A 14,602-nucleotide genomic window follows, 5' to 3' on the forward strand; every position below is an offset into this window, starting at 1 on the left:
ATGCCTCCTCACAGTTCGGCTAAAAGTGCACATGCTAGACAATTCCTTGCATTTTTTCTCCAGGCCGAGGGGGGCAATTTTTCAGCATTGCAGTGTTGGGGCATTGATCCATCTTAATGCAATTGGATGACTTTGACAATTCTCTTCTCCATTCCTACATAAACAATTTAAGAATAAATGCTTTAGAAAACATTGCTGTGAAGTGGATGGACAACTGGTTGTAGAACTATTGATAGTTCATGACAAACCACAACTTGCTTATGAGGAAGGAATGTAGTACTAGTCAAAAAAATATGGTGTAGATTTTTAAACCTACATGCGCGCGTGCTTCCTGGGGGCCACGCGCACATGCACGCCATATTTTATAATCCGCGCACACATGCGCGGCCGGCGCACGCTAGGTGGGGTACTTATGCAATTTTTGCGCAGCGACGCACCCCGGCCTTCCCCAGTCCCCTCCCAGTCTGCTCCAATTAGGAGTGGAGTGGAAGGGAACTTCCCTACCCCCCTACGTAACCTCCCTTCCCCTTCCCCTCTCCTCCCCACCCTGAAATCTAACCCACCTTCCTTTTTTTTTTTTTAAGTTGCTGCTCCTCTGGAGCAGAAGCAACTTGTGCGTGCTGGCCAACTACCCCGTCATAGCGGCAAATGGTCGCTGTACCGGCCATCTCCAGCCCTTCCCTCCCTGCTCCCCCGGACCTCCCCCTTTTCAGGCCTAGGGACTTAATCGTGTACCGGGGTTTACGCACGTGGCCGGGCCCGTTTGAAAATCGGCCCGGCGCACATAATTTTGCACATCAAAGGAAATGGAGAGATGCCTAGTGAGTTCAAGCAGAATTCTTTCATAAATCAGCTGAAATGCATCCAGTCAGGTAAATTATATCAGCAAAAGACTGCTTATGTACAAATGTAACATCCTGTGCAGTGAACGTTAACATACATGGCAAAGCCCTCTTGTGCATGCTAACAAAACACCATAGAAAGGAAGACCTTAACATATACGTTTTTAGGGGTCTGAAAAGATGTTACCGCGAGCAATACTGAGACGTGCCCGGCCAGAGATGCAAATGAAGGAACATCATTCGTAAACGAAGGGTTCTGAAACTCATGTTTAATTCATTTTACATCTTATAATCTGCTGCTTCCAAATAAAATTCCATCTTGAGAGGATTACATTTAATCATAAAACATGAATAACTATCATCAATCTTAATGATAATAAAGAGCATGGCATCCTCACTGTCTGTGATTTTCCAGTAAAATGTAATGTTTGTGATCTGAAAAGTCAAAGATGAGTGAGGGTACACAGTGACACTAACAGTGATACCTTCTGAAAGAATGCAGTGATAATATGCTTATGGGAACAAGATAAATACTTTGGGGGTCATATTTTGTGAGCTTGCTAAGTTTGCCGGATAACTCAAGCCCTCCCTGCAATGACCCAAGAGTGCTACTCTTTTATCCAGCTAAACTATAGCCAGATAACTACACACCCAGCTCTAATTTAGCTGGATAAGAGGCTGAATATGCAAAATTTTCCATTTACAAGGATAACCTTTCAGTCATCCATCTAAATGGCTTTTTTAATATGGACCTCACTGTAGTTTATCACCATAATCTATAGATGTATTGCACTTCATCAGCTCTGGCATGAACAGACTGACAGACAGCTGCATCTTCTGAGGCCAGAGCAGTTGTAGTAATTATTTTCAATTTTCCAGATCAACAGAATGAAGACATGATGAGCAGAAACCAAACTATAGTCAATGAATTTATCCTCCTGGGATTCCCCAGTCTACAGAACCTGTATGTTCTGCTCTTTGTTGTGGGCTTAGTTATTTATATTGCAACTGTGACTGGAAACATCATTATCATTGCGGTAATACGACTGGACCGCCACCTTTATTCACCCATGTACTTCTTCCTCAGCAATTTTTCTTTTCTGGAAATCTGGTATACTTGCAACATTGTGCCCCGAATGCTTGCCATCTTTGTCACCAAAGTCACCAGCATTTCCTATGTTGCGTGCATCTCTCAGCTATTTTTGCACATTTGTCTGGGATCTGCAGAATGTCTGGTCCTGGCAGTCATGGCATTTGATCGTTATGTAGCCATATGTAACCCGTTGCACTATACCACCATCATGGATGTTAGGCTCTGCTTTTTACTTGCCATTGGGGCTTGGCTGGTTGCTTTCATGGTGAACTTGCCCCCTTTAATTTCCCTCTCTCAATTGCATTTCTGTGGTGCAAATGTCATTAACCATTTTTTCTGTGATGCTCCTCCCCTGCTGAAGCTCTCTTGCACGGACACTCATCTTACTGAGCTCATAAATTTCATCATTGCCACCACAGTGATTGTGAGCTCCTTCATGTTAATTGCAGTATCTTACGTTCTTATTATTGTAGCTATTGTGAAGATTCCATCTGGCAGGCAAAAAGCTTTCTCTACCTGCGCCTCCCACCTAACAGTTGTAGTTTTATTTTATGGAAGTTTGATGTTCATGTACGTAAGGCCAAAGTCAACAGATTCTTTTGATTTCAACAAGGTAATATCTATGTTTTATACTGTGGTGGCTCCAGTGCTGAATCCCATTATTTATACTTTGAGAAACAGGGAGGTGAAAGGAGTCTTGAGAAAAATCATAGGTAAGAACAAGAAAGCTGGCATCGGTGCAATGTAGGAAGCAGAAAAATGACAAATGAGAGAATAGTATGAAGGGTGCAGGGGAGGAGAGAAACAAATCTACATTAGTTGCCTGTTTGCCTTGAAGATATTCCATTATAACCTTCTCGTGGTGGCAATCAAACATGGCAGGATATGTTGGAGAAGAGACGGCTGAAGGGTGATATGATAGAGGTCTATAAAATCATTAGAGGTCTCGAATGGGTAAATGAGAATCGGTTATTTACTCTTTCAGATAACAGAAGGACCAGGGGACACTCCATGAAGTTAGCATGTGGCACATTTAAAACAAATCTTATAAAATCCTTTTTCACTCAAAGCACAATTAAGCTCTGAAATTTGTTTCCAGAGGATGTGGTTAGGGAAGTTAGTGTAGCTGAGTTTAAAAAAGATTTGGATAAGGTCTTGAAGGAGAAGTCCATTACCTGCTATTAATGAAGTTGACTTAAGGAATAGCCACTGCTATTGCTGGCATTAGTAGCATGGGACGCATTTAATGTTTGGGTACTTGCCAGTTACTTGTAACCTGGATTAGCCACTGTTGAAACAGGATGTTGGGGTTAATGGACCCTCAGTCTGACCCAGTTTGGCAACTTCTTATGTTTTAGGTATGCATCGAGGAGGTAATTTTCAGATGCATTTTGATGTGTAAAACTTGGTTTTATGCATGTAAATGACTTTTTGAAAATTAAGCATGGGGCATCCTATTTACCCCATCTACCAGCATAGGAAGGGCATTTGGGGCAGGAGGGAACCCCACTGGTTCCAAATATGATTATGGCTTGCACTAAGTTGATTTTCAACTTTGCTCTATACATGCTTACTGGTGTGGATGGCAGTAGCCACTTGACCCATTCTGAAACATTTAAACACAATGCCAGTTGAACTTCGCCAAGAAGAATGCTCAAAAACCTTCAAGCGCAAGCTCAAGACCTGGCTCTTCACCAAAGCATATACTTAAAGTCCCCGTGCTCTCATCTACACCCTCCCTTCTCTGTCCCCTCTTGACTTGGTTTTTCACTAAAAGCGGGTGAGTCCCCGCTTGAACTGGCTTCTCCCTAAGCTTACACCATTCCTCTTCTCCCTCCCTTCTGTATTACCCTTCCCCCCTCCATTCCCTACCTCTCCCCCCCCCCTTCTCACCTCACCCCTTCCCTGAACTATTGTTATTTTATATTATTCCCTATAATTGTACATTTTGTATATACCTGCAATCTTCGCTTACAATAATTCACTAATCTAATTTTATTCTTCTGTCACTTTCTCCCCCCCCTTTTTTCTCTTCTTTTACCATCTTGTAATCATGTTATTCTAATTTTAGTTTAATGTTTTACTTCCCCTACCTTTCCTCATGCTCTAGTTATTATGTTCCAATATTTTTTAACTGTATTATGTTAAACTTGTTCGATGTAAAGCGCCGCCACTGGCACTAGTTTCTTGTTACGCTGTGAACCGATGTGATATCTTTGATGAATGTCGGTATATAAAACCGTTAAATAAATAAATAAATAAATAAATGGCCCAAATTGTTAAAAGAGAAGACATGAAGAAGAGCCTGTAGTGCAAATGCAGCAGCTTCTGCCATGGACAATCAGGATGTGAAGAAAACCTTGCATTGACTGTTATGATGATCAGGGCTCTCCACCTGATGTGATCCAGGACTCTAGGGGCAAACTTTTGTAGTCAAACTTAGTGATTTCTATATTATTGGTGATTACAACTTGAAGGAGGTGGCCTTTTAAATTAGTTTCTTTACCATTCCCATCGCAATACTCTTTCTATGTGTACTTGGCCTAAGGCCACAAAAAGACAGTAACTTTGATCATGTGACAGACACCATCGCCACATCTCTACCCATTCACCCTTACAGTTCTAGAACCTGTCCTTTTAAGAAGCCTTGGAGGTAGGCCCTCGTTCCTTAATGACGACTCACACACCCACAGTTTAATTCATAAATCTCTTTATTTGCTGTCACATTCATCAGTGGTTGTAATAGCACTTTCCAATTATGTATTGATATTTGAGCAGCTAACATGAAGGCTTTGGCTCAGGACTTTGGCTCATTCAGCTTATCCCAGACTCCTTTGCTGTCTGACTTAACTGAAACTGCTGGCAGACACTGAACTGAATTTAAGCTGACCTGTGTGTGAATGGCTACTGAGAGCCATTTGGAATGAATTCAGACCTATATGATGAAAGGTCATGAGGTTATCGATGGCAAATGGCTGAGGCCACATTCTAAGCTTTGTTCTCACAGATTCCTATCTCGACTGAAAGAGGCCAGTTAAACTGAAGATCCCCTGAGGTCAAGACTCTGATCAAAGACCTGGAACGAACGACAGAACACAGACCTACTAGAATGATTGATATATTGACAGGACAAAGAATTAACAGAAGATTGACAGTACTCAATAGACACGTGGGCCCTTCTTAGGCCTAATTGGATCTTAAGGTGGGAGGTGGTATCAGGGAAGCATAGATACAGTTTGCCTGATTGGATAGGACACAAGTAGTACCTGATACTTTATACAGTCCCTGAATGTTTTTTTATCTATAAAAACTTAGCCCTGACTAACAAACACTGAGACATGCAGGGAGAGCCCTTAACAAACAATGGGCTCCCACTCTGTATCTCCCAGGGGTCTAATACGATTGGTTTTTAATATTAAATAAACTTTAATTGGTTTGGATTAGAGTTGGACCTCTGTGTATTATTGAAACAGCTAATGGCACATAAAAAATTAATTAAACAGTATGAAAAATGCTTAAAAGATAACACTCTACATTTGGAGTTTTCAATGCAGTATTTCTCACAAGCACAGAACCACCACCACCACTCCAGCATATTACTATAGATTTTAAAGTACAAGGTAGGAAGGATTCAGTAATCGTGCTGACTCTGGGCTAAGAAAACCGAACAGATTCCATGCCAGAGTCTCTGAGACTCCAGTTACAGCAAGGGCTGCAGCCTTGGGTTTTTAAACACAAGCTGGGCAGCCCGCACCTTCATGCAGATTAGTGACACTGCCACCCCCCTCTGAGTTCAAATGCAGAGTTTAGAAAGCTACAGTTTGAACAGCTTTCCACAGAACTTCCTATTATACCTGATCTCACATGCTAAAGATTTTTAACAGCATGCGCTCAGCAGCCACAACAACAACAACAACAATGCTTCAGTTATCACCCATGCAAGCAGAACATACGCTGGGACAACCTTCCCTATGATTTTTGTGTCTGTTTCTAAGGCTTCCTATTGACAGGCAATCCTAAGTTTCTTTCTTTGAACTAACTTTCAGTCAATAATTTAAACTTAATAAAGGGTAAAGCACAAAACCTCACTGCTTTAAATTTGCTGCTCATTTAATTAAGCTTCCTCTTTGACTTTTCTCAGACCTGTGTTGTGCAAACATTTCTGCTGCTTCTTTTAAATTGTTACAACACCCACAGATAGTACATTCCCCCAAATAAATCACTTTCTGAGTAGGTAGCAATCTCCCTCATAGAATAAGCTTTGACATGGACTTAGTTTAAGAATGCAGTCATGTCCCCCCCTGGTTCTCTGTTTCTGCCTCCTCGTCAGGCTAAGACTCCATTAAGACAGTTCCTTCCCTCTCCCTCTAGCAAACACTAGGCTGCTTCACCTGCCAGCCTACTGCTGTGAAATTACGTGACTCCACCCTGCCTCCAGCCACTCCCTAAACAAATCCTTCTAGGAAGAGGCTGCTAGGGTTTCTGGGAATTGTAGTTCCTGAGGGCACCACCTCACTGCATACTGTTTTAACCCAAAACAAACCCTGCCAGGGAGAATTTAAAGATTTGCCCATTTTTAAGTTCAGGGAACAGAGGACTATCTTATGGTTTTCATTTCCAAGGGTGTAGAAAATGTGCCAGTGATGTAAGTCTTCCGAGATGCACTCCAATTCATTCAGCAGAACTGTAGTCAGATTGTATCAACTTGAGGGAAGTGCAGATGCCAGGATAGCGCTCCATCCTAAAAGGCATAATTTAATTTTCATGTTGATTCTGTCTGACAATATGTTCCCAACCTTTCTATCCATCAGAGTGGCAGATAAAATATAATGAGGAAAATGCAAAGTGAAGCACATAGGAAATAATAATCCTAATTTATAGGTAAACAATGCTGGCTCCCACATCAGAAGTCACCACCTAGGAAAAGGATTTCAGAGTCACTGTGCACAATACATTGACATGCTTGGCTCCGTCTGGGGTGGTGGCATTAAAAAAAAAAGCTAAACAAAAAACAGAATGTTAGACATTATTGTTTGGAAAAGAATGGAGAAATAAACAGAGAATATCATAATGCCTCTATATCAGTTTATGGTGCAAACATATCTTGACTATTGTCACCCCCATCTCATGAAAGATATAGCTGAACTAGAAAAGTTGCAGAGAAAGCCACTAAAACAATAACATGAAAGGAATGGCTCCCTTACGAAGACAAGCTTTGTTTATTTATATTTATTTATTTATTAAGCTCTTATAAATGACTGAGAGTGGGTATGATAGAAGATTATACAAATCATGAGTGGGGTGGAACAGTTAAGTAGAGAACAGTTATTTACTCATTCAAAAATCAAAGTGAGAGGTACAGCATTGGGGGAGAAATTCCAAGCACAAAAGAAGAGCGGGATCTGAAGGGTGATTGCATCTGATGATCTTAAGGTGGCCAAACAGGTGGATAAAGCAACAGCAAAAGCCAGAAAGCTGCTTGGCTGCGTAGGGATAGGAATGGTCAGCAGGAAAAGGGAGGTTAATTTGCCCCTGTATAGATCTCTGGTGAGACCTCCCTTGGAATACTGTGCACAGTTCTGGAGACCGCACCTTCAGAAGGAGATAAACAGGATGGAGTCGGTCCAAAGGGAGGCTACTAAGATGGCCAGTGGTCTTCCTTCTAAAGCATATGGGGATAGACTTAAAGATGTAAACATGTACACCCTAAAGGAAAAGCAAGATAGGGGAGATACGAAAGAGACATTTAAATATCTCAAGGGTTTCCATGCACAGGAGCTGAGCCTCTTTCAACTGAAAGGAGGCTCTACAACAAGGGTTCCTGGGATGTGGATGAAAAGGGGTAATCTCAGGAGTAATCTTAGGAAATATTTCATTTCCCAGGTCATAGTGATGCAACAGTGGATGTGGTGGAGATGAAAGCAGTATCTGAATTGAAGAAATCATGGGATAAATACAGGGGCTTTCTGAGGGAGTGATGGGAATTGTAAGGGCTACATAAATTGGACAGATGGGCAGACTAGATGGGCCGTATGATCTTTTTCTGCCATCGTGTTTCTATGTTTATTTTAAATAGTATTAAGATCAGGAATAACAAATATCAGATTTAAAACAAATCAGAGAAAGCATTTATTTCACTTAATGCACAATCGAGCTGTGGAATGCGTTTCTGGAGGATGTGGTTAAGGCCTCTAGTACGGCTGGATTTAAAAGGGATTTGGACAAGTCTCTGGAGGAAAAGTCCACAATTATTGGGCAGGTGGACTTGGGGGAAATCCGCTGCCTATCCCTATCAGTGAGCAACGTGTCCTTGGATCTACTCTTTTACTCCTGAATCACCTGCTTTGGCCACTGTTGGATGCTGGGCTTGATGGACTTTAGCCTTGACCCATCATTGGCATATCTTATGTTTTCTTTTCCAGGTTTCACGTTATTCCTCTGCGTTGTGCTCTCTCCCTAAGATGGGCTCAGTAGGGAATGATGTTTCATTGCTGTGGGAAATGGAAATGTGTTGTTTATGAGAGTGAGGGCAAGGTATACAAAGGAATTTGTGAGAGTCTTTTACGGATTGGACAGGAAATATAAAGAGTGCACACAAAGGGCCAGATGTAAGGATTGCACAAAAGATCCTCAGAGCAAATTTTTACTTTTTTTTTAGCATTTCCTATTTCTTGTGAGCAAGTTTTCTCCCTGCACAAAATATATGCTATGGTCAAAATGTATTCTGCTTGCATACTATGCAAGAAAATGATTATTTTTTACACACCATTTTTATTTGTCAGTATGAATTTGCATGTTAAACCTCATCATTTACAGAGAAACCAGGAGGTAAAAAGGTCCCTAAGAAAAATCACTGGGAGAAAATTATTTTTCCTCAGGAATGGCAAAGCAGCCCAGGAGTTTAGTGTGACTTTCAGTGGGTGCTCTGCGGAGGAAGTACATTTCATTGTATTACAGCTGTAATCTTGAGGATGACCACAAGATGGCAAAATTGTTTCCCAGATGGCAACCTGTTGTCCAGCAGAAGAGTGTGAAAATATTGTCCCAAAAAAAGGGTGGTGGTGGGGGGGGGCATGTTATTTGTTTACCAAACATGTTTTGTTTTTTTTAAAGGGCAACTCATTTCAGGCAAATGCTAAACTGTTTGATATCTGCCCATGAGGTAAAAACCTCATCAAAATAAGTGGTGAATTTTACCGGAACCTACACTTATTTAAAGGAAAACGATGTTTCCACAACATTATAAATTAGTTTAGTTTTAGCATTTCAACAATTGAAATGACAGCAGTGGCTAAAGCTATCTGCCAGCAACCAGTGTTCATCCGCCAAGTCTACTCTCACACTTGCCAAAGTGTCCGTTTCATCTATGCCATGCAGGGTATCCGTATTAGAAGATCACAGAGTAGACAGAGAAAGTCTCCAGCAGGGCTCAGATCTGTTTCAGATCTGAATTAGATTCCCTGCAAGTCCCGGGGCTTTTCTGAATGGATGGACAGGGGGGGCGGGATGGGGCGGGCTGAGGGTGGGGAAGATGGTCCGGAGGCGTGGCGGGGGTGGTCTGGGGGTGTGGCTGGGTGGTCTGGGGGCTGAGGACTCCGGCACAGCGGCCGGGGGATCGCGCACTGGCACAGCACTTGGCCTGCACAAGCAAGTTACGGGTTTGTTTTTTTTTCGGGCTGGGGCGGGACAGGTAGGGGAAGGGAGGGGAAGGTGGGGGGGGGGGGGGGGAGGGAACGGGGAAAGCCAGCTGGTCTCCCCGAGGGCTCAGCATGCGCAAGTTGTACTAGTGTGCACCCCCTTGCATGCACAAATGTACCCTGCCCCATTGAATGTTGCTTTTCTGACTTGAATTTTTCAGGTTTCGTGAAATCACTTGGAAGTAGGAATGTACATTTGTTTGAAATTAGTGTAAAATGTACCAAATAAGCCCATTTTTGTTTTGCTTCAACCAAAAAGAAAATTTAAAAAAACAAAAAATGATGTCAGTCTATTTTTTTCGGGAAATAGTGCACACTGTTAGCAAACTGGGCACGCAATTTGCAAATTGCTTTTTTTTTTTTTCCCCTTTATGGACAATAGGAAAAATACATGGAATGAAAACTCTTTTAGTTACTCAAACAATATACTTGCAATATTCTTTAAAACCTGTCCCTATTTGTGAAAAATACATGCACTTTTCCATTGCAAAGGTCACTAGGGGCCTCATTTTCCAAGCCGCTCGCACGTGATAAGGGACCTTTCGCACGCGAAAAGTCCCTTACCGCGTGCGATACCAGGATGGGGGCGGAGTCGGGGCGGAGTTGGCCCCGGAAGAGGAGGAGTCGGGGCGTCACCGGGGCCGACTCTGCGCCGATGCCGCCGACAGCGAAAAGGTAAGGCCCTTTTCGCGTCCTATTTCGCTCCCAATAGCTACACCTCCTATGGTGGCGCTATTGGGTGCGAAACCGGCAGCGATCGCACCGCGACGGTGTGATCACTGCCGGCTAGCGCAGGCCTGCCCCCCGTTTAGGCCCCCCGCCCCTCATTCCCTAAAGTATCGCAGGCCTGCGATACTTTAGAAAATGAGGCCCCAGGTCACTCTTAAAGAGCCAGCACAGTTTTCCCTACACACTCAACTTTCAAAAACCAGTTTGGCATACTTTATCATCTAAAATTATAACTACCACATGCATTGCACACCATCTTTCCTTTCCCCAGTATAGCCTATTTTTGTATATTTCACCACTTTGTTTTCTCACATTCACTTTGTGAAACCTTACCATGTGCACACATAACTTCTCTATATATTTTCTTTATATATCTGCATTGGTTTATGACATCATATAAAACTTACAACGTGTATTGTGACACCATGTATCCCAAGGGATATAGGGGTATCAGAAGGCTTAAACAGTATTGTCATATATCACCACTGCATTAGCATTGGCTGAAACGTGCTGCAGGTGTGCCCTCAGGCTACACTGGAGAATAAAAACACCAGGGATATTTCAAGAGAATTATAAATATCATGACAACAAAAGTCTACAATATTAAGTGTAATAGCTCTCAGCTCAGTGTGCCTCTGGTGCCTCTCCTATATAGATTGCTGGTATTCCAGAAACTCTTTCTAATAAGAAATATGCCTCTTTCTTTTTTTATATATATTTTGCTCCTTTGTCTTGCTCAACATTAAAATATTTTCTCATAATCTGCAGAGTTAAGCTTCAGGACGACAAAAAAGTTCATTGTACATGATATGGAACAGAAATGTGAGTTCAGGTCTCTCACTGCTCCCAGAATGTTCTTTCAAAGACAAGAGAGAAGTCTGAGATTTCCTCTGAGCAATTCATGGTTCTATTGACCATGAAAATGTAAGGTTGGCTGATGGTGCTTGTGCCAAAGTGTCTTTTCTTTTGCTATAACACAGTTTTCATCTTCTAAGTTTGGACAAATGATTTTGGGTTTTTTTTTAAAAAAAGGTGAGCCCGTTAAATGATCTTATAAAGATAAAATAATGTATAACGTTTGCTTCAGAATTTAGGTATTTATATAATGTAAATTTAGATGTCTATTTTTTAGATAATTATGGGTTTTGAAGATACTTAAATTAGTATTTTTCAGTGTTTTTGTATTGCTAAAATATTTAATATGTTGCTTTTTTGATTATTTCAAATTAACAGTGTTTTTGTCCACACTTATTATTAGAAGTCATGCTTAGAGTGCTTTCTGCCTGAAAGACTCAGCATAGACCCTCTTTCCTGTCACATTCTCAGCACAACCCACCCCTGCTCCCCTTCCCCTGCCACAGCCTTAGCATGTTCTTTCCTTCCAGCGCGGTCCCCCACAATCCCTAGTACCCCTTACCCCCAACCCAGTTCAGCCTCAGCAGAGCTCATCGCAGCTCCCAAAATTCTCCCGTCGCATCCAAGTACTCTTCTCTACAGTCCCAGTATCCCCTTCACAGACCCCAGCACTCTTCCACCTCACAGCCCCAGCACACTACCCAACACCCTGCAGAACTAGGATACTGAAGCAGGGGCCAGTCTGAGGTTTAATTGCTGAAGTACTGGCGGTAACTGCAATAGGATGGGGACTGGGTCGGCACCCTCCGTTCCTGAGCCCTGCAGTAGCCTGACTTCCAGATGGGAAGTAGGATCTGTTTTGTGGATTTTCCTTTCCAAAATGTTTATTTTCATTTGGCAAATCAACCAAACCGAAATAAACATGAAATGAAATGGAGGGGGGAGGGGGAGGGGGGAATAACAACCAAACAAAACCCTGAAACAAAAAAATGAACTGAAACAAAATTGTTTTGACAGCATTTCCCTAATTTTTTATTTCTGTCCCTAACTGCAGAGTTAAGAGTGCAATTTGAAGTCCACACAACACAACCTAATATTTAAACATAAAATAATGCATGTGACGACTTTGAAGATCAGGTCGCTATGTGGCAAAATCTATGTGCACCATTTTAGCCATTGACCAAGGTGGGTGCAGAGTTGTGGATGTGAATGGCAAGCAATTTATGGGCAGAGCATTTATAACATATCAGACTCAGACTTTGAAAATATGCCCTAGTATGTCATCTAAATTTTGGCTCTGAAATCAATTTTCTAATCTCTCTCTTTTTTATTTGTAATTGCCATATGAGTCCTTAGAGTCCAAATCTTTCCAGTTGGCATGGGAATGATCATTCAGCTCAGAAGCTCCTGTATAATCAGTTGCCCTAACCCAGGGGTGGGCAATTCCAGTCCTCGAGGGCCGAGAACCAGTCGGGCTTTCAGGATATCCCTAATGAATATGCATGAAATAGATCTGCATACACCTGAGGTAGAGTGCATGCAAATCTCGCTCATGCACATTCATTAGGGATATCCTGAAAACCTGACTGGTTCTCGGCCCTCGAGGGCTGGAATTGCCCACCTCTGCCCTAACCAGATCTCTTTGAAGTCTTCATCTGCCCCACCTCTGATTCACGTTTCAGTCTTATTTATTCGATTAGAAACGTTATAACTCATTATCTTCCACAGCTCGTTCCATGAGGGGCACACATGAACGTTCTCCTCCATTGGACGACAACATGTCCTCCTCCTCCTCCTTCTGCCCCCCTCCCTCCTAAAGACCTACTCCAGGGACCTCAACATTCCCTCCCCCCCCCCACCACCACCACTAGAGCACATTGCACGTAACAGCGGATTCTACCCCACTCCGTCCCCTGGAATACTTCTTTGCAGTTCACATAAAAATACCAGCAAAACGGAATTACTTTTATACACACAGAACCATTTTTACGTATACAGTCATCCTTTATGTGTGCAAATAATGCTGAAAATTGTCCTCAATGAAGATAATTTTACAACTCTCTGGGTTGGGGGTAAAGTCTGTGGGTAAGTTATACATGCAGACTTTACCATATATATTCAGAGACTTAAGTTCACTTTGAAAAAGTATTAATTTAATTTATTTATTTAAAGACTTTTATATACCGGTATTAGTGGGGGACATCATACCGGTTTACATTCGAACATTTAAGCTTGGAAAATACATATTAACAGGGAATTGACAACTGGGAGGGGGGTAACAAGATGCAGTATGGAAATATAGATTTAAAAAAAAAAAAAAAAAGCACAGTAAGAGCCCTTCACTATGCACAAAACAACTCACAGAAAGTAACACTGTGCTCTTCACAGGATGTAACAAATTTATTTTAAGTGAGCTTCTTGCTAACTTCATGCAGTGCCCCCTAGTCCTTTTATTGTCTCAGAGAGTAAATAACCAATTCACATTTATCCAGTCTCATGATTTTAAACACCTCTATCATATCCCCCCTCAGCCCTCTCTTGTCCAAGATGAAAAGTCCTAACCTTTTCAGTCTTTCCTCATAGGGGAGCTGTTCCATTCCCTTTATCATTTTGGCTGCCTTTCTCTGTGACTTCTCCAGTACAACTATATCTTTTTTGAGATGCGGTGACCAGAATTGTACACAGTATTCAAGATGTGGTCTCACCATGGAGCAATACAGAGGCATTATTTATTTTTTTTATATACCAACATTCAATCTAAGATATCACATTGGTTTACATTCAGGTACTGTAGGTGTTTCCCTATCCCCAGAGGGCTTACAATCTAGATTTGTACCTGAGACAATGAAGGGTAAAGCAACTTGCCCACGGTGTGACAGCAGAATTCAAACCCTGGTCTTCAGGTTTGTAGCCCACTGCTCTAACCACTAGGCTATTCCTCTTCCCTCTCCCCTTATGACATTTTCTGTTTTATTCACCATTCCCTTCCTAATAATTCCTAACATTCTGTTTGCTTTTTTGACTGCCGCAGCACACTGAACCGACGATTTCAATGTGTTATCCACTATGATGCCTAGATCTCTTTACTGGGTGGTAACTCTTAATATGGACCCTAACATCGTGTAACTACAGCAAGGGTTATTTTTTTCCTATATGCATCACCTTGCACTTGTCCACATTAAATTTCATCTGCCATTTGGTCACCCAATCTTCCAGCCTCACAAAGTCCTTCTGCAGTTTATCACAATCCACTTGATATTTAACTACTCTGCATAATTTTGTGTCATCTGCAAATCAGATCACCTCATTTGTGGTACCCCTTTCCAGATCATTTATATATATATATTTAAAAGCACCGGGCAAGTACAGATCCCTGAGGCACTCCA

General features: G+C 41.9%; 1 protein-coding gene across 1 annotated transcript; it reads left to right on the forward strand.

Moving 5' to 3' along the window:
- The first annotated feature begins 1,738 nt into the window (after positions 1 to 1,738).
- LOC115077329 (olfactory receptor 6B1-like) lies at positions 1,739 to 2,683 on the forward strand. Its single transcript, XM_029579622.1, has one exon. It carries the CDS (start codon positions 1,739 to 1,741, stop codon positions 2,681 to 2,683), a length of 945 nt encoding a protein of 314 aa, XP_029435482.1.
- Positions 2,684 to 14,602: the final 11,919 nt, after the last annotated feature.

This window comes from Rhinatrema bivittatum, chromosome 16 (genome assembly GCF_901001135.1).
Source record: "Rhinatrema bivittatum chromosome 16, aRhiBiv1.1, whole genome shotgun sequence".
Lineage (NCBI taxonomy): Eukaryota > Metazoa > Chordata > Amphibia > Gymnophiona > Rhinatrematidae > Rhinatrema > Rhinatrema bivittatum.

Coding starts and splice junctions, on each gene's coding strand:
- LOC115077329 (XM_029579622.1), top strand. CDS start 1,739: ATGATGAGCAGAAACCAAACTATAGTCAATGAATTTATCCTCCTGGGA.